Below are 25,595 nucleotides of genomic sequence, written 5' to 3' on the forward strand. Positions count from 1 at the left end.
TTTTATATCTGGAATGCAACTTTTATTTTAAGTGTGGATATTTCACTCTGTGGTGAATGCACTTTAGGCTTTAACCGTAATCTTTCCGGTCAACTGTACTTTGTTTTCGAGTACCAGTAGAGCTGTCTTTACACTGCCTGCATGGAGAACAAACTGGACAGATGTTCAGCTATAAATTGTTTGTTTAGACGGGATAGCAGCTCTGTCCTCACGTTCAACTCATATAAAGCTGTATTGAAAAAAAAAGTATTATTTTTTTTATTTGTTGTTTAACACTTTATTGTGAACTCAGAAGAAGACTCATCTACTGCTCGTGTTTGTTTAAACACGAACCTGCACTAATAACAAGATACCTCTACCTCGTGTCTGTCTTTTAAAAGACACGTGTTTATCCAAGTGTAAGCAATCTGTTGTCCCCGTGTGAGCACAAATGGATCTGTAAGGAGCCGAAAGATGTCATTCTCACTACACCTGTACTGCCGCTGTTCCAGATCAACTGGCGTTTAGATCAACTGGCGTTGGTCGAACAGATGTGTGGCAGTCTTGCGTTTCAGTAGCTCCTACCGACAAACCAGCAAAAAAACGCCAAATGTGTCATCTGTGACACTTGTGAGGTTGTCTCAAACACACTCCGTCAGTCTTGATGCTGTTGAACAACAAAATGTTTAAAAATGTGGCGAGTTTACCTGGTGATATCCTCATGCGCGACGCGATCGCGAAAACAGCAAACAAGTAACACCACGCCGTTGTTGTTCACAGGACAGCAAGAGTAAACGATCGGGAGACCCTTGTCGTCGTTATCGTTCCCCTCGCACGGTTTATTTCACCGAATTCAGCGTTTTTGCTCCACAACTAAAGCGAGCAGTTTGCTCTGTGCACCAACATGGAGTCGAGTCAACCAGCGCCACCTCTGGCCAAGTGCCACAGCCTACAGCCAGATCAACTGGTGACACACATCTGCAGCACGTTTGAATTCGTGTCATGCACATTTGTACCTTTCAATTGTGTCTGTTTGTGCGTCATGCAAATAAACCTTTGAAATGATATCATGTATTTATTATCAGCCTACATTTGTACAAAATGCCAAATGACATACACATAAGAATCACCATCCTGATATCAACACTTTTGCCCATAAGAAAAATGTCGTGAACAAATATATGACACACCAATATTTCACCAGTGTTGTAACTCACATGTCGCCAGCATAGTCTGCCTGTGTCCCCCCTCTGCAAACGCACATTTCAGAGTTGGATGTGATATACAGTCTGCATAAGTGTGGTCAATCCCATAACGATCCGTAAGGGGATGGCAGCTACGCTGAATGTACAGCAGTCACACAGTGATCAGCAATAAACAGTCCCCAAAACTTGCATATAATCCCCAATGTGGAGCCCATCTACTGACTACCACATAGCAGCTGGACCAGTCCCCAATGCAGGTCAGTCCACTGCTGCCACCTGTGGCCAAGTACCATAGCCTACCACTAGATTAACTTGTGACACACATCTGCACCTGCTGCTATGATCACATTGAGTAAAGGCTGAGTGGCTGCACTCACACGTGGTGCATCTAAATCTACCCACAAATATGTTGAAACATGCAATGCCAGCAATGTGGATTGTCAACACTGAAAACAATCAGTAAGCAAAGACAACAGGGATCATTTGTTTCTGTTTATTTAGCACCCACAACATTTGTAGTCGCCTTCTGCACAGGGGAAGTCCACACACACCGTGTGGTACCACTTTCCACAGAAGGTGCAATCTGCAAGATTGAATGTGATTGTCAGGGTCATTGTCTGACTGTTTATTACTAATCACTGTGTAACTGCTGTACATTCACAGTAACTGCCATCTCCTTATAAATGTTTATTAGATTGACCACACTTATGCAGACTGTATATCACATCCAACTCTGAAATGTGCGTTTGCAGAGGGGGGACACAGGCAGACTATGCTGGCGACATGTGAGTTACAACACTGGTGAAATATTGGTGTGTCATATATTTGTTCACGACATTTTTCTTATGGGCAAAAGTGTTGATATCAGGATGGTGATTCTTATGTGTATGTCATTTGGCATTTTGTACAAATGTAGGCTGATAATAAATACATGATATCATTTCAAAGGTTTATTTGCATGACGCACAAACAGACACAATTGAAAGGTACAAATGTGCATGACACGAATTCAAACGTGCTGCAGATGTGTGTCACCAGTTGATCTGGCTGTAGGCTGTGGCACTTGGCCAGAGGTGGCGCTGGTTGACTCGACTCCATGTTGGTGCACAGAGCAAACTGCTCGCTTTAGTTGTGGAGCAAAAACGCTGAATTCGGTGAAATAAACCGTGCGAGGGGAACGATAACGACGACAAGAGTCTCCCGATCGTTTACTCTTGCTGTCCTGTGAACAACATCGGCGTGGTGTTACTTGTTTGCTGTTTTCGTGATCGCGTCGCGCATGAGGATATCACCAGGTAAACTCGCCACATTTTTAAACATTTTGTTGTTCAACAGCATCAAGACTGACGGAGTGTGTTTGAGACAACCTCACAAGTGTCACAGGTGACACATTTGGCGTTTTTTTGCTGGTTTGTCGGTAGGAGCTACTGAAACGCAAGACTGCCACACATCTGTTCGACCAACGCCAGTTGATCTAAACGCCAGTAGATCTGGAACACCGCCTCCTGGACGGACGCGACTCCTTTGCAGCGACTGTACTATAAGTGAACGGACAGCTTATGAGCCCCACAAAGCGAGAGAACCACACACAAGGAGCGGGATGGCGAGGATATTAGTGCTGCACCTTCGCGTCCTTCTCGTGGGTCTGTTATTAACAGGCTCCTTGACTGTCCAGGCAAACAGAGGGGCGACATCGCCTGACGAGGAAAGGGACAGGGAGAGCGACACGGAGACGCCATGTGAGGTGAAAACCGTCACCGTTTCAACCCTGCCCGTACTCCGGGAGAACGAATTCAGCTTCACCGGCGGAGCCTCGGGGAACGTGGTCGGAGGAGGGGGTGCTGCTGAAGCAGGTGGTGTTGGTGGAGGAGGAACTGGAGGAGGAACTGGAGGAGGAGGAGCAGGAGGAGGGGGGGAATCCAGACTTCTATTATTCGTTAGAACAGACCTACCTGGGCGAATTTCCGTAATGGATGATCTTGACAACACGGCTCTTCCCTACTTCACACTCGGTAAGAACACTGTTGTAGTTCTGTGTTTGCCCTCCATGGCGATAACCGGTCTGTTTGGCTGCACGTTTGTGCGCATAGGCTGTGCACACAGCTATATTTCCAAAAGATACAAATAAAAACAAATCACGCGCTTATACACATTTTGTCCCCGGCGTTAAATCACCTGCTCTACTCTGTTTGAATTTTGTGGCGTGTTCCCCCCCCCGCCCAAAAAAAATCCCCACCAGTCCAGGTATGAAGAACACGCTTTTCGCTTTCCCTACTCAACTTAAAAACTACGGTATGTAAACGCAAGCCGTGCCACTCGATTTTAAGTGGCACTCTCAAGTTATTCTGCCATCCCTCATTCTTGTTTCGTCCTTCTTTCTGTCTGACTTTCCTATTTCATGGTAAAACATAATTTTAAATTTCATGCATACCCTAAGTATGCTTTCCCAATCAAGGAATGCAATTTGGCCCTGCAAATATGCATGAAATTGGTATTCTCACTTGAGCTCATAACACACGTGTTTTGCAAGACGGTATAACTTTAACTGGATAAAGCACTAGCCTAGAGTTTGTGTCGTTGTCTACATTTAGTCATTGCAGATTTTAGGGGATGCAAAACATCCCACTTTTTTCTGTTTATTCACACATCCGTGGATAACTGGTTTCTGACAGGTCATCTGATTCTCAGTGAAAGCCTGTGATTTAAAAGTGGTCTTGAATACAGCATTGCTGATTGGATAATCATAGGGAACATAATAGCAGGGAAGTACACCAGTCTTATACCAGTCACAAAAAAACCCCAACAACAACTTTGTAACAGGAGCAGAATGAGTACAAAAGGAGCATTACTCATTGTTCATTTTAAGTCTTACAAATCATGTGAGCGATTCATGTTCTCTTGATTTCCCCTTCGCGGTGTAAGTGTGACTGTGTAACAGGATGTAGAGAAAGTATGGAACAGGGATGTTTGTTAAAAGCTTTTAGCCAAACAAAATGAAGTGAAAGGAAGTAATTCCAGAATGATGTAATTTATTCAGTTTGCGATTTGTTCAGATGGCACAGTATCATGGAGAACTTAGCAAAAAGCAGGACGGATAGAAAAATGCAGGGCTTGGAGGAAGTCAGTGATGCGGGGACTGAGAATCCATGAGAACATCTCATTACTGCAGTTTTCAGACAGGAGTTTGCTATCCTCCTTTTTTTCCCTGTTTCCCTGGTCTCAGTTTCATTCTCTGTATGAAGAGTGTCGACTAAACTGGCTGTGTAAAGCAAAGGCGGGCAGGCAGGCTGAGGGCTGGAGCATTAAGCTAGTAAATCACTTTCTATTCTCATTAAGGACAGCCGTTGACTGGTGAGAAAGGCCTCTCTGTCCTCCCAGTCAGCCAGCTAGCAAATTTGCTGCTTCACCCTTTCAGTGCATGAGTACATGCTGTGGAGCAAGAAAATGAGCTTTAATAGGTCCTCATGTGTAATACATATTGAAAGCATTACTCGTGTGCTTTGTGTTTTGAAAAAATTAGATTAAAAAGAAAAAGTGTGGAAAAAGGATTTTTTTTTAAAAAAAAAAAAATGAGACCATTGATTTTAACAAGGCTTTTAAAAAAGATCAACTGAGCATAGAGGCAGAAGTTAAATTAAAAACAATATGTTAAGAAAAGTGCTTAACTCAAAAGGTGTATTTGTCATAGCTGTGAGAAGTTTACAAATACACTTGTCAATACTGTTGCTAATTAAACAGTCATAGTTGTGAAATCTATACTGATAAAAAAAATATATTGTATTTTCTTTTGCTTACAGACCAATCGGATGGTTCAGTCAGGCCTTGTGTTTGTCTTTAATTAGTCAAACCTTTCAGTCTGGCATTCATGATGTGTCATGATAAGCTGCTAGGTGGGTAGGAAAGTACACATGCCAGCAATGTAGAACCACCTTTATATTTGTTAAACCTTTTAATTGTCAGAACTGGGTTAAATGCTGATACTAGATGTCACCTGTGATTTCCCTGTGTCCAGTTTATACCCTATATTGCTTGTTGGTCCACTCAACAGCTCTTTCTTCTTGACAAATGCATTATTGGCTGTTGAGTTTGTGAAATGTTGTTATAGAATTCATAAAATACACTAAATTGTTAACGTCTTGATGCATCCTCAAGACGTTAACAATCATTCCTTTGGGGATTTACTTCCCCAAAGGAATGTCATCATCGTCCAGATGAACAGAATCAACTTTTGGGGATTAAATTGTTAAGAAAAAATGAAATGAGGTTTTATTATCAGAAGTGCATTTATTTCATGCCTCACTGTTTCATCTCACATACTGAATTGTGATTTTCTTATGCTAGAGGAAGGGTGGGGGAACTCCAGTTCTCGAGGGCCGGTGTCCTGCAGGTTTTAGACGTGTCCTTGATCCAACACAGCTGATTTAAATGGCTAAATTACACCCTCAACATGTCCTGAAGTTCTCCAGAGGCCTGGTAATGAACTAATCATTTGATTCAGGTGTGTTGACCCAGGGTGAGATCTAAAACCTGCAGGACACCGGCCCTTGAGGCCTGGAGTTCCCCACCCCTGTGCTAGAGGAAGCTAGAAAAGTTGAATTCTCACCACATACACCATTTATTGTTACGAAGCAATTTATTACCACACTACATTGCATTGCCTTACAGGTGTATGTCTTATCATTTTTTTATATATTCGCCTTTTACATACCCACCAGCTATTATACAGAACTATACAGACTGCAGAGTGTTTTGGATTGATGTACTCACCCAGCAACACTCTCTTTTACCATCGCTCTTTCAATATTGTTCTAAAACTCTTAGGAAACGCCAACAACACCTCTCGGTGTAAAAGTCAAAGCGGTAAAAGTCTAACACCACAGTCAACACATCCTTCTGTGAAACCAGCACTTGTTATTTATCTTCTTCACATGATTAAGAACAGTGTGATATCTATGATTTTTTTTTAAAAATGCCTTCTTTTATGTTGTTGTTGATTTGATGTGGAGATAAGAGAGGCTGTGCTCCAGTTTAAAAGAAAAAAAAAACAAGCCCATATGTCTTGGTACAAGCAGTCAGAGATGACGGAGCAAACATGACTAATTGCAACCGGTACAAACCAGTGTGAAATTGTGTGAAAATGGTATACACTTCCTGAACCCTAAATAGGCGTGGTCAAAAGTGTTGTGAGAGTGGATGAAAGTGTATTGGCTTGTGTTTAAAAAAACAAAACAAAACATGTAATTGACGAAGATATTAGTGCTTGCTAATAATTATCAGGACTTAGTTTGCAAAGAAAAAAGCTTAGTTGGAAAGAACTGTGAAGAATCTGTGCTCAAGTTCACTTCTCACATTGGAAGGAGTAAACTCATAATCTCCTGCTGGTATCCTACGGGTGTAGGGTGGTGTTGAAACCCACGTGACACCCATATGGGAAATGACTCTTAAATGAGCTATCTCATTTCTGAACTGTCTCTGAAGCAGTTTATTACCACCCATAGTAACAATATAATGCGATGAAAATCACCCCCTATTCATTCACATGCTGCTCTTCATATAATGGACAATCAATATTTCAATCAATAGTGAGCAGTAAACTTACATTTCAGCTTTTTAGTGCATCGTAGAATTTTTTTTAGAACATTATAGTAGTATAGTGGATATTGTCAGAAAACAAGCCGTGCGGTGCATTTTAAATAGGGGTGGAATTTCACACACAGCTCATGTCTCCGTTCCATGACATTAGCCATTTGTGACTAAAGCAAACAAATCTGTGATGAAAAACATCTGTGCTGAATTTCTTGTTGCTGGTGTGAAATGGCCTTGTTGTTTGAATTCAGGGGCTAGAGACACATAATGTTAGCCTAACTGGTTAGGATACTACTAGTAAACTAGTCTACCATTGTGCTTTCCACTTTCTCATAACAGCTGGATTTCTGTCGTGCTGGAGTATAACCTGTTAGCAAAATATCACCCGATCCACAACGAGCATAGTCTTGTCTGTTTTGTGGATAATGTCAGATTTCTGATAGTTTTGTCAAACCAAAGTCAGAGGTTATAGGTAAGGAAGGAAAAGGACAGCAAGATTCTTCTCCACCATGGCCTGTCTGCACAGCTTTGATTTATTACCACAAGTGTCTACGAGAACAGATGAGCAGAAAGGGCAGTGTGGAAGAAGTGCAAGCCTGCTTCTCCTTCACTTTCCTTTTTTTTCCTTAGTCATTTTCATATATATTAGGAAACACATGCTTTCATTTCCAAATGCTTTGACTTTGTGATTTACCAGTGCACCACCATTTTACTTAAAATATGGGCTCTTAATCCCAGTTTTTAATTTAGTTTTTGAATGCCATGTACTGAGCTATCTCACTAATTCATGAAATTGTGTGGCATTGTGCTTGCACATTCAAGGGAGATAATTCCAAGCTGCTACGCTTTGTCACACGAGATGATCTTCCTTTTTTATTTTACTTGATGTTTTGGGATAGAGAGGAAATCAATACCGCTTGCAACACGGCTGACTCTGTAAACACCTGAAGAGTTAACCTTTTTGAAAAGCTTCGGGCACCTAATGCAAGATTGAAAACGTTTAAATGTCTTCCTGTTCTTTATCATCTGTCCATCATCTTGAACTACAGTACTGTGCCAAACTCATTTTTTGACAGGAATATAGGAAGTAAGTGTAGCAGTTTGTTGAATTACCACAGTATTATTAAAGTATGTACAGCAAAAGCAGAGTTTATATAAAAATAAATATTTAGTATGATTGTATTCTTCAACATAGACTGAGCCCTCCTAGGTAAGCTTTCTTGTAATTTCTTTAAGTAGTTTACAAGAATAGTTCTCCAAGACTCTTGAAAGATATTCAAAGATCTTTTTTAGATGGTGGCTGACTTTTATTCAGTTTTCTGTCAGAATGATCCAATGCTACTTCAATAATGTTGATGTCTGGGGCTCTGGGAGGCCAGTCCATGACTAAAGGTGTTCCATTGTCTGTCCAGGTATGCTTTTACTGCATTGGCTGTGTGTTTGGAATCATTGCCATGCTGAAAAATGAAGCCATAGCCAATCTGGTGCTTTCCGGATTGTATGGCAATATAATGCACTGCAAATGTATGGTATTGCAAATCTGATGCTGCTTTTTTTTTGATCCACGGTGTTTTACAGATGGCTGTAGGGGCTCACTGTTTTACTTCTCCCCTGACTTCCTCCGTACATGGAGGACAATTTGAATGAAAACCTTTACATTTGGACCTGTTGCCACTGATTCAGTTCTTGTGTAATTTATCATACCTCAGCCTTTCCTTTCAGCCATTTCCCTTCCTCAAGAATGGATTCATGACAGCCACTCTTCCACTGAGAACATTTCTGCAAACAGTAGATTTGTCAACTAAAGGTTGCCTCTGAGGTCTAGTTTCAGGTCATTGCTGGATTAAGAGCATGGCTGTTCATCGGCTATGGATAGTTTTCCCGGTTTACCTCTCCGGTGCAAAAGTACCATTTCATGCATCTCAGACTGTGTTATCTGTGAAAATGAAAGAAAAAGCAGCCAATGGGAAAAAAGTAAAAAACCCTTTAAAAGCATTTCAGAAAACCTGGAGAACTATTGTTCAAGATCTTAACCCTTTTTTCCCACCCCAATATTATTTTTTATTTTTTTGTCAACCAGCCTTTCCCTATCTCTATAAACAGAGTCATAGCTAACCCCAATCGCTTACACATGGGAGAGACAAAGATTCAGTGGTCGAGTGGGGGGAAAAAGTGTTTTCCCCGTGGCATAGAACATGTACATGCTGCACCACAACTCAATATTATGTCAGGACTCCAGCTTAGCACTGCAGCAGAAGCAATGAAAAGGGGGAAGGGTCAACAGTAGAGATGGGAGTTATTATATGGTGTAGAGTTGAGATAGATGTGTGAGTTTTTGTAAGGACTCTTTTTAATGTTGCATTGCACTTACGTTTGCTTCGGTTTAGATCTAGTGCATTGTGGAAAATTGAAAAGATGCCAATTGATATGCCACGAGTGTAATCCAGTCATACAAACACAACCCATGGTGGATATTGTGAAGGCCAGCAAATTATACGTGTCATCATGTTGCCTGTGATAATAGACCTCTATAGGAGGCTGTCTTTTTAAGATGAATGCTCAACTCATGCAATCTAATGTGTGACGCCCCACCACAGTATTTTCCCTCCTGTCTTTTTTCCATATACAGCAAAATGACAGGATTGCAGAATTGCATAAAAGAAGGCTTAAACTTGGCACTGATCATCAAACCATTCTGACCGGCTTGCTTCTCAACAATTTTTCTGCTATTAATCAGAAGCTATCTTGGGCTGGTAAATGTATAGTATCACTTGACAGGCACTCTGTTATTATTTGCAAATTGTATTTTTCATGTTTTAAAAACAGAAAAAAACACAGAAGGCCTTGCCTCTCTCTCTCTCTTTGGTCAGCTACTTTTTTGCTCTTGAATGTCACAAAGCAATTACAATTATTGCACCGCTGCCATTTTATACCGAGCGTTAAACATAGTCATAGCTTTGAATGTTGTATATATGTATGTATGTACGTATCTATCCATCTTGCTTATTCTCGGTCTCTCTCACTCTCTCTCTCTCTTCCTAAATGACAGACTCAGTAAGTGGAGAACCATGCTCATTTACTTTAATGGTGAGAGACCTTAGGGATGTCACAGGAAGGATGAATGAACTGTGGTCAGTGACCCTTGATTGTTATTGTCCTCCACAGTAACTGTATTTTGTATTGCATTGTTTTACCACCAGTCTCCAGTCTTGCCTTGCAGCACTGGTGGACAGCTTTGATCTCCAGATAATTATTTGATCATTACCATTGCTGAAAGGCGCGCTGTAGTTATCTTTGATGAAATGAACAAAGAACTTGTATGTAAATACCCCTAATGAATGCAATCTTTATTTACTCCCGCTTTCTCTTTCTTTGATATGTGCACAGCAACAACAGACACAATTGTTAATGTGCTTCTCCTATTTTCAGACTTCAGAAAATGCTTGTCAGTTGACCATATGGATGTTTAAAGTCAGTTAGTACTTTCTGGTTGAGTAACTGTTATGGGACATATAAATGCGTAGTTCATAACAAAGCATTTAACGTTTATCAGTACACAGACACATGGTATGAAAACTCTTTGTTTTAATAGACCGAAAGAGCTCTTTTATATAAAGAGTTGCTGGAGTTAAGTGGACTGTTATAGGTGAATTTACTAGTTGTAATTTACTTAAATGCCAAATATGTATACTACTCTGACTGACCTGATAACCATTTCTACAATTACCATTTTACTCAGATCACCAAAAAAAGGTTTCAAAGCTTCAGCGGTAATCCCACTGACTCACCTGTTATGGATCTTTTTATCTAAATTGTATCCAGCACCCTGCATTTATCTAGAATTTACAATGAAAAAATCAAAAGCAACCCGAACCTCTTCAGCAGTAAGAGTTTGATTGCTACCTGCTGTCTATTTGATTAATTTCCACTAACATAATGCTTCAGTCAGCCTTTTTCTACATGATTTTATAGCTTCCATTGTAAGTTTGAGTTCAGCCCCTGAGTTGTTTCATGTGGCTGTACCTCCCCCTTTAATTCCACAACTGCTTATCTTGATATGTAAAGCTGTACTAGAATCAAAGGATAGGCTGGATGGTGTAGCTAACAAGAGAGCATGCCGCAAGCTGATTCCCAAAAGATTCATAAACTTGGTACTTGTATACTGTAGAGAGGCTTTTTAGTCTGTGCACTGAATGCTTAATGTGACACTGATTTATAAAAGCAATTCCATTTAGTTGCTCTTTTTGCTCCTTGGGCTCCTCTGGTGTATCCCTACCACATAATAGAAGCCCCCCTGTGACAAAAACTGTAATGCATTTGCTCTCTTAGTAAAATATTTTTTTAATGCAAGCCAGACATTTGGGGCACAGGGACCATGGGATAAATCCATCAACGTACACACAGTAGCTTTAAAAACAAGCTTGATATATAGACATGTTGAATATTTCAAGTTTCCTGGCTGCGTTTCTTTAAGTTATTTGAATTTCGCAGCTATTACCAAATGTGGTCAAATTGAAACTCAATTTCTGGCTTTCCATTATGTGATTATTAGTTTTCTTTAACTTCATGTTGAGTCCATCGATCTGAGCGGATAATTTTTACTGCTATCAGCATGTGATAGTTTTTTTTTTTTTTCTCTCTCAGTATTATTATTTCAGTATTAAAGTTGGGCAGATCGATACTAATGTGTACCACCATGACGTTTAATTTTGTGAATTGATCCCCACATAAAAAAATATCAATACAAAATATTTTCTCTGACTCAGAATTGCGTTATTTAATGAAAGTAAATTGGTATTTGGGGCTTAAACTCTAAACAAAAGAAGTGCAGCAGAGATGGGGGAATTATAATTTTTTTCCCGAGCTTTCTCATTGACACAAACACATTCAGAAATAGACAAACAGGCAGAAAAGCAATAAGTGCCTGAATGTTGCTGCCAGCTCAAGTGATCGTGACAGGCATAGCTGGACTGGCCATCGGGCATACCGGGCATTTGCCCAGTATGCTCGATGGTGATTTTATGTTTTTATGGGCCGATGTTTTTTTGTTTGTTTGTTTGGGGTTTTTTTGTAAACAATGAAAGGTGGTGGATTGGCCAACTGGTCATGATCGACTCTGGGCTGGACAAATTACAGCCGATGAGGGCGAACTTTAAAGTTCCGTATTGAGGTAAAAAAGAAACATGATTTGTCCCATACTTCAGCTACAATGAAAAAAGACAAAAACCTGGAGGTATTCTGTGTCTTTACTTGTTGCCTCTTGTTCTCTCATTCTCCCGTCTCTCTCGTTTGTTTATCACCCACTTTGCGCCAGAAAGAGGAAACCAGTGGAGGTTGCGCTAAACAACAGCAGCACGTTTAAGCTTGATAAGCTATTGTTAGAATTGATTTGATATTACTTTCTAGTATTCAGCTGATGTTTGCTGGAGCCACAGCCATAAAAGCTGCTGGTCATGATCGGTTTGGATATGTGGTGAGAGAGAAACGTGAAGATGAAACCAGGAGATGTCCTTACTGAATCATCAGAGCTGAACAGGTGATGGAGAAACAGGTTTACCTTTTGGGTGACACGAATGAGTTGAAGGGAAGTTATGAACTGTTTCTGAGAGACAAATAACACCAGGATCCTTTTCTATGTAGCTGACAGCTGGTAACTGTGCAGGGGCGGGTCTAGCAAAGTTTTGCCAGGGGGCCAGGTAGGGCATTAACAGGGAAAGGGGGGCACAAGGAAATACTTTCTTATTCTCATTTCAAATGTCTAGTTTTTAATAAATAATTATCTGAATCAAGTTTTCATCTGATGTACAATGTATAGAAATCTATTACTGTATGTAGTAAATATTACGTTTAATATAACCCTAGTAAGCTGAAGTACTTTTTCCTTTGGGAAGGTACTATCTGTGCAGTATGCAATTCTGTTGATGAAAGATGCTGAATCTATTTAATTATTGTAGAAAAATAATTGGTTTCTGTGCATTTGTTTTACACGTGCATTAAATTAAAGTCTATTACATCGATTAAGCATCATAAGGCGGAGGGTGGGGGGTGATTTTTTTTTTTTTTTTTTCTCGCTGGGAGTTGGCAACCCTATTAATTAGGTTGTTTAATATTTCCACTAAATACTGTTTAGAATGCCAGAATAGGGAGGTGACGTAGGTTTAAGTTTATTAGATTGATACATATATACCAACAAGACAGTGTACATCACTGTCACAACAGCGTTTGTTTTCATTCAAAGGCTTTATGCCTTTTCGTATACCTGGCGGGCCGGTCTCTAGTCAAAATGGCCAGGCTGATTTTTTGCCCCAGTCCAGCCCTGCTGACAGGTGTTGGGTTATATGCTTCCATTCACCACATCGGCATTTTAATCAAGTCAAATGTTTAGATTTAACAGTCCTTAAAGAGCATCCTTGTAAAGATAAAATCTAAACACTTTAATTCGAAGAACATCTTGTTCTTGTCTATTTTTTAAGAATATAGAGATTTTTGTTGCATTATAAAATAAGTTCTGCTGAACACATTGTAAAAACATGCTAAAAATGGATAAAACATCTGCACACCAAATGACACCAGAGAAACAACCTAAGAGTAGAGAGCAATAATGAGCATTGTCTTTCCCTTAAGGGGGAATGTATTCATATTTCAATTATGCGTTTGGAAGCAATAGCCTGGAAATGCACAGTTTATCCTCATGTTAGAGCTCAAGAGCTGGTGGAATTTCTTTTGCCATTTGTGTTTTTCTAATTATGTTTAAGTTTTAACTTATCTTCAAAAAGTTTGGAATGGAAGTGTTGCCTGCCTGATAATAAGCCAGTATGAGGTCGCTGTGTAACATACTAGTGAAGGAGCTTCTGACTTATGGAATACCTGCTTATACCTACAATCTTCTGTAAAGCTACTGTGAAATTTTGTTGCTGGTGTGCAAAGCAGAAAAAAAGCATTTGATCACCAGTGCTTGCGACTGAAGTATCCTCTCTCTTTAGCATTGTTTACATGCCAGTGTGGCAACAAAGCCCACTTAAGTATGTCTTGATTAAAATGACAAGTGTGAAATAGAAAGCAGAAAACTGCCAAAAACAGTGCATGAAGTGATTAGGGTTTGGTGATTGTTTACCCGTACTGTTTTATTAGGGTTCGGTGGTGAACATTTTCTACTTTCAAAGTTCTTTATGTGTAATCTTTATTTGATAGCTGTTGCAGTCTCCAAAATAATGTAGTAACAGTTTAAGATAATGTGAGAGTCTGCATCAAACCATCCAGAAAACTTGTTTTCCCCAGAACCGAGCTCACTGGGACACCACCATCTCTGGCTTCAAACAGACTGAAAAGCATCTAAATATCCTCCTACTGGTTGACAGGTTAGTGGGAGAAAGCCCACTTTCACTCTTTTTGAGCTCTGATTGTTCTTTCTCCTACTTGTTCCTCCTGCCTTCATGCACAGTCTATGTTGTTCACCAAACCTTGTTTTGTTATACTCTGTTTTATTTTTTCTCATCCTAACAGACAAATTATACAGTCCACATTTCAGTTTTCAAAAGATTCAGCATTTTTTGAAATCTATTTCTGAAAATAGATTATGTCTATTTTTTCCCTTTATCTTAAAACTGCACAGTGTATGTTTTTAGTATCGATTGTATAGTATATAAGAGTTCATTATCATATCATATTGGAGATGCGCTTATATAGTCTTGACTAACCTAGTTAATAGAATTATCTGAATAGGGTTTTTGTTTTGCAAGCATGACAGGCAGTGTGTGTGTTTCAAAGAGGAAGACGGGAGTCATTGTTCATATAAGCTGGTCACAATGATGTTTAAGACCCATAAAATTTGATTCCCTCCAGAATTGGTGCTGCACCTTGGAAATGTGCCAGTTCTGCACTGCTCGCTACCTCATGGTTCCTACAAAAGATTTTAAACCTTTTATCCATGCTGGTATGTTTGTACCTATTTCCATTCCCTTCAAGTTGTACAATCTTTTAGATTTCCTTTCAGATAAAGCACATGCTCCATTAATCTCCCCTCAGCTGATGAGTTCCCTCCCACAGTTTTTTCTAATGCTCCATCATGCACATCTCTCAGAGTTCCTGGTAGAACTGGCTTTATCTGCACAGAGATACATGTTCTAACTCTCTTCTTTTATAGTTGTCTGGATGAATAATGTTGTTCCACTGACTTTTTCCGAAACAAAACAAAGATATCCATAGGTTGTACAAAGAAGATTTATTTAACAGAAAAGTATAATAATATCTGTCCTGCAACAATAACTACATTATCAACATATACAATATGAACGTTATCTCAGTAATTTTAGTTTTCCTCAATATTTTCACATTATCTAAGGTGATCCCAGGAGAAACACTGGGGTTTTCTACACCACTGTGAGACTCCGGCAGAGCTCCTAATTGTTTCAGCACTCTGAATTAAACGATATCTGGGCAAAGACTTGCATGTGGCGGTCACTGTTTACAGTCCATCTATGAGTACAGATCAATTAAAAACAAGATAAAAGAAAAGAAACCACAAACAACACAAAGGTAAATTGTCATCAGATGATAGCAGATGGGTTTGAGATTGCATTTTGTCCATTCCTTGAGGTCCCGACTTTATACCTGCGTGAAGCCAAAGCCTCCTCAAATTTAATTTGAGCAAACAGATTCCAGAAAGATTCAAGCCAGTGCTGTTCTTTGCCTACAGATTATGCATATTCATATGCAGATATCCACTTATGAAAATCAGTACAGAACAGAGGAGTTTGCAGCATATCAATGCACTTCTGATAAGACTTGTGGGAATACAGGCATTTGGTCTAACACATTGTATGCTTATCCAGTGATAGCTCATTGGTATGTCATGGCTGTATCGCACTCGCCTCCATTTAGAGGCACAGCACACGGCATGCATTTTTTTTCTGGTATTTTGTCTGCTTTGGATTAGCTCTAATCTAACAGCAATTACCCTTAGATGTGTAACACAGCAGAACATGCTCTCCTGAGGTCAATGGTAGGTCATGTGTCTTCAGAGTGGTTGAGTGCATCATCAAGGTGAACAATACACACACGCTGATCTGCAGCCATTAATTTGTCGTGTTTTGTGGTTGTTTATACATTAAATCCTTATATGCATTTAAGGGAACGTTCCTCATCATTTTTTTCCGAGTAGGTGTTTATTTATTTGCTAAAACTGAGTTTATCTAATTTCAAAGCAGATGACTACACAAATTGCATTTGAATTTTTAAAAAAGTGTTGATAGTTTATATGCATGTAGAAAGATTCTCCTTCCATCTGTTTAACAGTATAACACATTCAGAGGGAGCCTGAGGAAAAAAATATGTTATATGTCTGGTTGTAATGTTAATTTCCCCTCCTTAAATAAATTAATCACACATTGTGGAAGGGAGAAAAATGGTGAGATCTGTAGCCAATTAGAGGAATTATGATGGCCGAATTCCAATAGGGAGGAGGATTCACATTCTATGCAGAGTTCTTCCTCCAGAGCCACTTGACATTTTTAGAAATGTATTTTTTTATGTTGCAGCTCTGCATTCTTGTTTTTCTTTTTTTTTCTTTTTTTTAAAAAAAAGTGGTTCTCCAGCTTACTGTGATCACATAGATAAGCAGATATGCAGATACTGGTTATAAAGCACTTTTTGGACTTTCAACAGAAAGTAACAGTCATAAATATAGACATTATTAAAGATAATAATTTTCATTCCCAGCTGTAATAGAGTTGGAACCTACTAATCTCATCTGCAGTGCCCTTTTAAAATTGGAATATAAAAAGCAAACAATAGTTCCCAATAGAAGCTACCAGGGTGCTGTAGACAAGAAGATATAATTAATTTGACAAGCAGTTTTAATGACACTACACTGCATGACAAAAGTTATTTAGTATTTCCATTGTGTTTTGGTGTAGACTTTGACGTTCCTGTGCTTTGGTGTTCCAGATTGCACATAAAAGGCCTAGCTGGTCAGAGTTTATTATGCATGAACCACTTGGGGTTACCACTTCACTACACACTAACTAGGATTGTAAATTTTCCTACAATTATTAATTTTGTTTTGTTTGTTTTTTTCATAATACAGATGTTTTTTTATAACTGTGAATGCACTTTGAACCTTTATGTGTTCATGTGAGTTTGATGCTGTCAGTGCAGGTTAATTTCCTCAATCACATTACCTGTTCCACTTACACCAAACGTCTATATTAAAAACTGAATCTGCAGTTATGTCTCCTCTAAAATATTTTGTTAGCTGGACGGGCCTGGGTGGATTTTCATCAGCTCAAACACAGCAGTATTGTAGGAATAATGTAAAACAGGAAAAATCCTGGAATGGAGTATAGTTAGCAACACCACAGAAAGTGAAACAGACTGCACACACACACACACACACACACACACGCACACACACACTTGTTTTCATATCTTAGTGAGGACTTGATGCTTTCCCTAGCCGCTTACCCTAACGATAACCATCAGAAATGAATGCCTAATCCTAACCTTCAGCCTAAACCTAACCATAACCTAATTGTAATTCTGACACTAAAACCACATTTTGAGCCTCAAAAAATGCCTTAAAACTCGTGGGGACTGTTGGTCCCCACAAGTATAGTAGCATGCCAATTTTCTGTCCTCACAAAGACATCTAAACATGTACACACACACACACACACACACACACACACACACACACACACACACACACACATATTTCTAGTGCACAAGTTCGTCAATGTCTGAATGCTTTAGTTTTTTGTATGAAAGATTGTTAGCTCTCTCTTACATGGGGTATTTGCTCATGTGTACTGTTGCTTTTGATGTCAGTTAATTCTAAGTATCTGCTAGGATTGCTGGGACAAACATTTTTTGCTTGATCACATCCTCCTGCACCTCTGGACCATTTTCAGTACAGCTTTAAATTTTAGATGTCTTAGTGGAAGTGCCATCCTGGCCCCTTGCACTTGTACCTCTGCAAAACTGCTGGCTCTCCTACAGAGTTTCAAAACAGTGATCCTTCATCCCCTTCTGGAAGTCTTGAAGAAATGAATGTGTGGATGAAGTGGATGAGGCAAATCTGTTGAGTTGTTCAGATAGTGAGCAATGATTTTGTAACCAAAAACAAATCTGCTTTTTCAGTGGGCTCTATGCCAGCATGTGATTTCACACTGACATGTACAGCATTTCAAGTTGTTTCCACTGAAAATCATACTGACAGTGTCTACCTCCACTTGTCCCTGTGTGCAGGTTCTTTGAGGAGATTATGTTGAATCAGCTAAATTTATTTTAGTAATTTAATGGTTTGTTCCCCTAATCTGTTGATCATACCTTCTGTTTGAATAACATTTTACTTTATGAGTTATTGATCTGGGAAGTTTGAAACTGTGAATATTCTCCCAGTTGAACCGCAATGGCAGAGCATTTTATAGTGTAGGGAGAAAAGAAAGTCTGTTATTGTGGGTTCCTGCACTACTGTCTCATGCAGAAATAATCTAAATAATAAAAGAATGTGCAGAAATTAATAAAAATTTGCAAAAGTTTTGTCAGTATAGTGAAACACTGGCTCTATATAGATATTTTTTCCTCTTTGGCTACTAATTGGCTATGTAATAATTAGACTGGTGAAGATGTTTTTAGTACGTTGTATTTTGTCTATTTTTGTGTGTATGTTGCAAATTATTTATCCTCTCAGGGTTGACAAAGGTTTTTAGCAATAATATATTGAACTATTAGTTTTGCTTGGGTATGTCAATACCACCTCAATATAACCTATGTAGCAATTATGTATTTTATTATTTAATAATTAAATATATGGACATTTTCCAGATTTACACAAGCCATCATAAATTCCTTTGTGTGGTGTGCATCTTCCACTCTTTAGTTCAACAGTGTGATTATTGTTCCGTAACATAACCGCAATCAGGACAAATGCACTATTAACTCTGTAATGAGACAGCTCAACAAACAGAATTAATGGGACCATTCAAAATGGCAATCTCCAGCTTTCAACACTTAGTTAGGCTTGTAAGTATGGATGTCAGAGTCAGGCCTTAGCTAAAGAGAAAGAGTGCCACTGTGGAGTTATTTTTTTGACCCTACCTTTCAGACAGTGTTGTTATTTAATGCCTTTGAAACTCAGTAAACTGTGTGGGTATGGCTTAAGGAAGAAAAAAAAAAGAGTACACATATTTTTCCACTTTAGTATAAAACTTACAGCATAGTGGCTTGCAAAAGTATTCGGCCCCCTTGAATTTTCCCACATTTTGTCACATTACAGCCACAAACATGAATCAATTTTATTGGAATTCCACGTGAAAGACCAATACAAAGTGGTGTACACGTGAGAAGTGGAACGAAAATCATACATGATTCCAAACATTTTTTACAAATAAATAACTGCAAAGTGGGGTGTGCATAATTATTCAGCCCCCTGAGTCAAAACTTTGTAGAACCACCTCTTGCTGCAGTTACAGATGCCAGTCTTTTAGGCTATGTCTCTACCAGCTTTGCACATCTAGAGACTGAAATCCTTGCCCATTCTTCTTTGCAAAACAGCTCCAGCTCAGTCAGATTAGATGGACAGCGTTTGTGAACAGCAGTTTTCAGATCCTGCCACAGATTCACGATTGGATTTAGATCTGGACTTTGACTGGGTCATTCTAACACATGGATATGTTTTGTTTTAAACCATTCCATTGTTGCCCTGGCTTTATGTTTGGGGTCGTTGTCCTGCTGGAAGGTGGACCTCCGCCCCAGTCTCAAGTCTTTTGCAGACTCCAAGAGGTTTTCTTCCAAGATTGCCCTGTATTTGGCTCCATCCATCTTCCCATCAACTCTGACCAGCTTCCCTGTCCCTGCTGAAGAGAAGCATGATGCTGCCACCACCATATTTGACAGGGGGGATGGTGTGTTCAGAGTGATGTGCAGTGTTAGTTTTCTGGCACACATAGCGTTTTGCACTTTGGCCGAAAAGTTCCATTTTGGTCTCATCTGACCAGATCACCTTCTTCCACATGTTTGCTGTGTCCCCCACGTGGCTTGTGGCAAACTGCAAACGGGACTTCTTATGGTTTTCTGTTAACAATGGCTTTCTTCTTGCCACTCTTCCATAAAGGCCAACTTTGTGCAGTGCACAACTAATAGTTGTCTTATGGACAGATTCCCCCACCTGAGCTGTAGATCTCTGCAGCTCGTCCAGAGTCACCATGGGCCTCTTGGCTGCATTTCTGATCAGCTCTCTCCTTGTTCGGCCTGTGAGTTTAGGTGGACGGCCTTGTCTTGGTAGGTTTACAGTTGTGCCATACTCCTTCCATTTCTGAATGATCGCTTGAACAGTGCTCCGTGGGATGTCCAAGGCTTGGGAAATCTTTTTGTAGCCTAAGCCTGCTTTAAATTTCTCAATAACTTTATCCCTGACCCGTCTGGTGTGTTTTTTGGACTTCATGGTGTTGTTGCTCCCAATATTCTCTTAGACAACCTCTGAGGCCGTCACAGAGCAGCTGTATTTGTACTGACATTAGATTACACACTGGTGCACTCTATTTAGTCATTAGCACTCATTAGGCAATGTCTATGGGCAACTGACTGCACTCAGACACACCCCACTTTGCAGTTATTCATTTGTAAAAAATGTTTGGAATCATGTGTGATTTTCGTTCCACTTCTCACGTGTACACCACTTTGTATTGGTCTTTCACGTGGAATTCCAGTAAAATTGATTCATGTTTGTGACTGTAATGTGACAAAATGTGGGAAAGTTCAAGGGGGCCGAATACTTTTGCAAGCCACTGTATGCTATACACCAGGTTGCATCTCATACTGTCCAGAAGCTCAGTGAAGCCCTGGTGGTCCAGATGTGGGAGGAGATCCCTGATGACATTACTCATCTTCTCATTAGGAACATGCCCACCATTCTCAGGCATGCACACAAGCATGTGGTACAAACTACTGAGCACCATTTTGACTTGCTGCAATGACATTTTGGTACAATGGACTAGCTTACCACATGACTGTTTCAATTTGATTTTCTTGGTGTCTTTGAATTCATCCCTCAGTAGGCTGATAAGTTTCATTTTCATTAAATGATGTAGCATCCTTTCATTCTGAACATATTACCCAGATCAGTATATATATCAGACATGATTTTTTGTTTTTCTCATTGAGATACGATGTGTTTTCAAAATGTTCCCTTATTTTTTATTTCTTTACCATTAGTATTTCTAAACACTTTTTTTTTTTAAAGCTAATGATAAGTTATTGGGTTGGACCAACAATTTGGTCATACCAGCTTTAATATAAAATCTATCAGCTATTGTTGAGTTAAAGTTATTTATTCCAATCTTCCAATTGGGGGGTGGTATTTGTGTGTCTTGGTGCAGCTGGCGGGTGGGGCCGGAGGGTAATTGTTTCCAGAGTTTTGAGTAGTTGAATGTTGTCAGAGCCAGATAACTCAACATTAATAAACTCTCTGACAACACAATGATGGATTTATTCCTTAGGTCTTTCACTATCCCATCCACTGATCTAATGGGATTTGCCAGGCCGACTATTATGATGAAGTAGGCAAATGATTGTCAGGATGTTGCTTCTCATCGGTCATATTAATTGCATTTATATGTCATTATTACAGTCTCCTAATGGATGATAGCTGCTTACAGGCGGGCACTCTTCTCCTTAACCTAATTAAGTTAGAGCCAGTGTTTTTGCTTTTTTCTTCCCTTCTCCATGCAAATTGCATCATAAGTGCTATGTTTTATGTTGTTTTCAGAGAAAGAAAAAAAATCTCCTTTGTCTACTTAATGTTATTTGTCAGTGGATTTGAACAGCCTTCTTAGTTTCCAACCTATTGATCCAGTGACAGTTAAAGGTTACATGGCTTAAGAAAGTCAACATCTAATATACAGGGATCAAAACAAACATATTTTTAGGGTATTGATTTTTTTTCTACTGCAGTGATGTCTCCCAGAGAAAAGCAGAACAAGGAAGAAGAGTGCTTGCTTTATACTCTTGTTAAGTCATTTTTTGTTATGCTGAGGTATCAATTAGACACCATACATTTACACAATACACGTCATGAGCTGACGTGGTAAAAGTACACATATTTGGCATTTAAGTAGTACAAAGACTTGTGTTAAAAATATGATAATGATAAAAGCTGACGCTCTCATTCTTTCCTCTTCCTGAGAAATATAGTTGTTATACCTTTAGTTAGAAGACAGGTGTGTGTGACTAACTCCAAAGAAACAGTTTTTGTGTTTGGTGATATTAGCTGAGCTGTTACATTTTAAAATTGAAAAAATTACTAACTTTTTGCATGCTCATTCTTTGTAGCACTAGCTAGATGCGTACTGCAACCACAAATTATCAACACCCGGACTATAACCAGCCAACTTTTTCAGTTGTCTTAAACCCCTTAGTATAGTGCTATAACGGTGATAGATACACCAGTTTTTTGTATGTGTTATTGTTTCCTCGATTTAGTTTCAAATAATTTTAATGTTTGAAAGATGTGGCTGACCTTTTCACAGTTCACAAATTAATACAGTATAGTCAGTATAGATATATCCACTACCATTTTCTGACATGACACTACTGTTCAGGCTGTGTTGGCCCAACTCTTTCTGAAAGTGCTGTAACTAAGTTTAAAGATATAATTCCCCCAGTGTTATCCACTTCAATGCCATGTGCCAACACATTGCAGAGCAGCTACCTGAACTCTACTCCCACAGAGGTCGGTTATCTTGTTAACAGTCTTACATCCTCACTGCATACGACTCTGGATACTGTGGCTCAAATCAGAAGTAGTCTACTCCCTGGTATAACTCTCAAACACACCTCTTAAAGCAGATAACTCATAAGCTGAACAGGAAATGGCGTCTTACTAATTTAGAAGATCTTCATTTAGCCTGTAAAAAGATTTTAAACATTAGAGAGAAAAAAATATTCACAACCATCTCACAGACACAACATTGTGTACAGCTACTTTCAATACTACTCATATTTATTTAGACTCTTTTTCTCCAGTTGATTTTTGTGAGTTAACTTCAGTAATTACTTCATCCAAACCATCAACGTGACTTTTATACCCCATTCCTACAAGATTGCTCAAATAAGTCCTACCTTTAATTAATGGTTCAATCTTAAAAATAATCAACCTATCTCTATTAATTAAGCTGGCAGTAGTTGTCTATCTTGTCTATCTATCTAATCGACTCGAATTTGTTCATCTAAATGGAGAGTCCTTTTCACACATTGCTAGGACCAATTCTGTTTAAATTATACATGCTTACCTTAGGCAGTATCCAGATAAGGCATGGCATTAGTGCTGTCAGCGTTAGTCTCGTTAAAATGATGTTAATGTCATAACCGCATTAATGCGGCAAATCTCTGTTAGCGAGTTAGCGCGGATCGGCCCGTGCGTGGGGCTGCACGGTGTCAACGCGTTAGCCCGTTAACGCGTTAGTTGGTTATGGCGTTAATGTCATTTTAACGAGATTAATGCTGACAGCACTACATGGCATACATTTTAACTCCTATGCAGATGATACCCAGCTTTATCTATCCATGAAGCCAGATAACAGATATCATTTAGTTAAACTGCAGGTCTTTATGTCTTTAAAGACATAAAGACCTGGAAAATGTCTAATTTCCTGCAAATTCAGATAAAACCGAGCTTAACTCTGCCCTAAAAATCTTCAAAATTTGTTGTCTAACCAGAGGCTTACTGCGGATGGCATTAACTTGGCCTCCAGTAACACTGTGAGGAGTCTTGGAGTCAATGCACATATTAAACAAACATGCAGAAATGCTTTCTTTCATTTGCACAGTATCTCTAAAATTAGAAACATTGTGTCTCAGACTGATGCTTAAAAGCTGGCTCATGCATGTGTTACTTCTAGTTTGAACTACTGTAATTCATTATTATGAGGATGTCCTAAAAACTCCCTGAAAGCCTTCAGTTGATTCAAAATGCAAAATGCTGACAGGTACTAGAAAGCAAGAGCATATCTCCCCTGGCTGCTCTTCATTAGATGCCTGTTAAATTCAGAATCAAATTTAAAACACTTTAAAAACACAACAATATAAAGCACCTTGAAGCAACTGTGATTTGGCATTATGTAAATAAAAGTGTTTACTGATAAAACTGATTGAACTGAATTCATATATTCATATTAGACTGTTTAAAGTAGTCTTCCAGGAAGGTGTTAATTGGACTTTTTGACTGTTAACCTTCCTAAAAATCTGTGTATAAATGTTCAGATCCAGTGTCACTTATTTGTGTTTACTCTTTAGGGGTGTTGTTCTAGGGCATGAGGACCCCACATCATATTAAAATTGTAAAATGTGAGTTTTTTGATGCCATATCAGAGGACTCATCAATATGACTGACTACATCCATTTGCAGTGATTCACACAAATGTGCAAAACATTAGTCAAGCTTAGGCAGAATTTTAGTTCTCAGCATTTGAAATTATGTACTCTTCATGGGTTTTGCATAGATTACTAAATTAAACTATGCCTGAGATAACTGGCTGTGGGAATTCACAGTTATCCAGTAGTTTATCCAGATTGTACAGACAAATAAACATGCTCGCTATGGATATGATAAAATTAAGAGAAAATATGTTATATTATCTAGTATCTAAGATTTTAATATATAATTGTTTTCACTGTCTGATTTGATTAAGCTACCTGTCTTGATTCTAATTAAGGAATTTGATTATGTTTAAAAATATTGCGATTTAGGTTAAAGTACACCATAAGACAGCATTAAACAGAAAGCTCAATTTTCTCATTTACTGGGATACCAAGTTCCACCTCACTAACACAAGCACACATTTCATATATTGACTGGAGACCCTTAATATTTTTTGTTTGTCTGTTTGTTTTAATAAAAACAGAAATATTCCACTTTCTGTTTGGATTTTGAATTCAGGTTTTATGTATGTGCATATACTCGAGGTTGAATTACATTAATGGGCACCACATTGTTACAACTAGTGTATGAAAGTTGGCCATCATGCAATGGAAATCGCTGCACCATTGGTGCTCTTTGTTGTTGTCCCTGGTTTTTCCACCAACAAACAGTGAAACAGCTGCTATGCCCACAAGGTATATAGGAGCCTCCTGGTGAAACTATCCCCTAGAGCCAGGTAGAGTCTGATCAATGGTGTCTTCTCATATTCAACAACTCAGGCTCATGTTTCAGCTACTCTTTTAAAACTGCATAATTAGATAATAAAGTGAGGAATGTAGAATAGCATATTGTGATTATTATTAGAATGTTCATCTTAAATTTCACAAAATGTTTTGAATTTAGTTTTTTGCCCACACTAAATCAGCACCTCCAAATCTGAGGCCATGGTTCTCAGCCGGAAAAGGGTGGAGTGCCCACTCCGGGTCGGGGATGAGTTCCTGCCCCAAGTGGAGGAGTTCAAGTATCTCGGGGTCTTGTTCGCGAGTGATGGGAGAAGGGAGCCGGATATCGACAGACGGATTGGGGCTGCAGCTGCAGTAATGCGGACGCTGCACCGGTCCGTCGTGGTGAAGAGGGAGCTGAGTGTAAAAGCGAAGCTCTCAATTTACCGGTCGATCTACGTCCCTACCCTCACCTATGGCCACGAGCTGTGGGTAGTGACCGAAAGAACGAGATCGCGGATACAAGCGGCAGAAATGAGCTTCCTCCGAAGGGTGGCTGGCCTCTCCCTTAGAGATAGGGTGAGAAGTTCGGCCATCCGGGAGGGGCTCAGAGTAGAGCAGCTGCTGCTCCACATCGAAAGGAGCCAGCTGAGGTGGTTCGGGCATCTGACAAGGATGCCCCCTGGGCGC

At 39.3% G+C, this 25,595-nt stretch overlaps 1 protein-coding gene across 1 annotated transcript in view; it reads left to right on the plus strand.

The window, feature by feature from the left end:
• Positions 1-2,634: 2,634 nt before the first annotated feature.
• astn2 (astrotactin 2) overlaps positions 2,635-25,595 on the plus strand; it is a 288,974-nt gene continuing 266,013 nt past the window's right edge. The window contains exon 1 of the mRNA XM_026173680.1: positions 2,635-3,196. Within this exon, the coding sequence (XP_026029465.1) occupies positions 2,785-3,196 (412 nt within the window). The 5' untranslated portion in view covers positions 2,635-2,784. The remainder of the gene's footprint in view (positions 3,197-25,595) is intronic.

This window comes from Astatotilapia calliptera, chromosome 7 (assembly GCF_900246225.1).
Source record: "Astatotilapia calliptera chromosome 7, fAstCal1.2, whole genome shotgun sequence".
NCBI classification, from domain to species: domain Eukaryota; kingdom Metazoa; phylum Chordata; class Actinopteri; order Cichliformes; family Cichlidae; genus Astatotilapia; species Astatotilapia calliptera.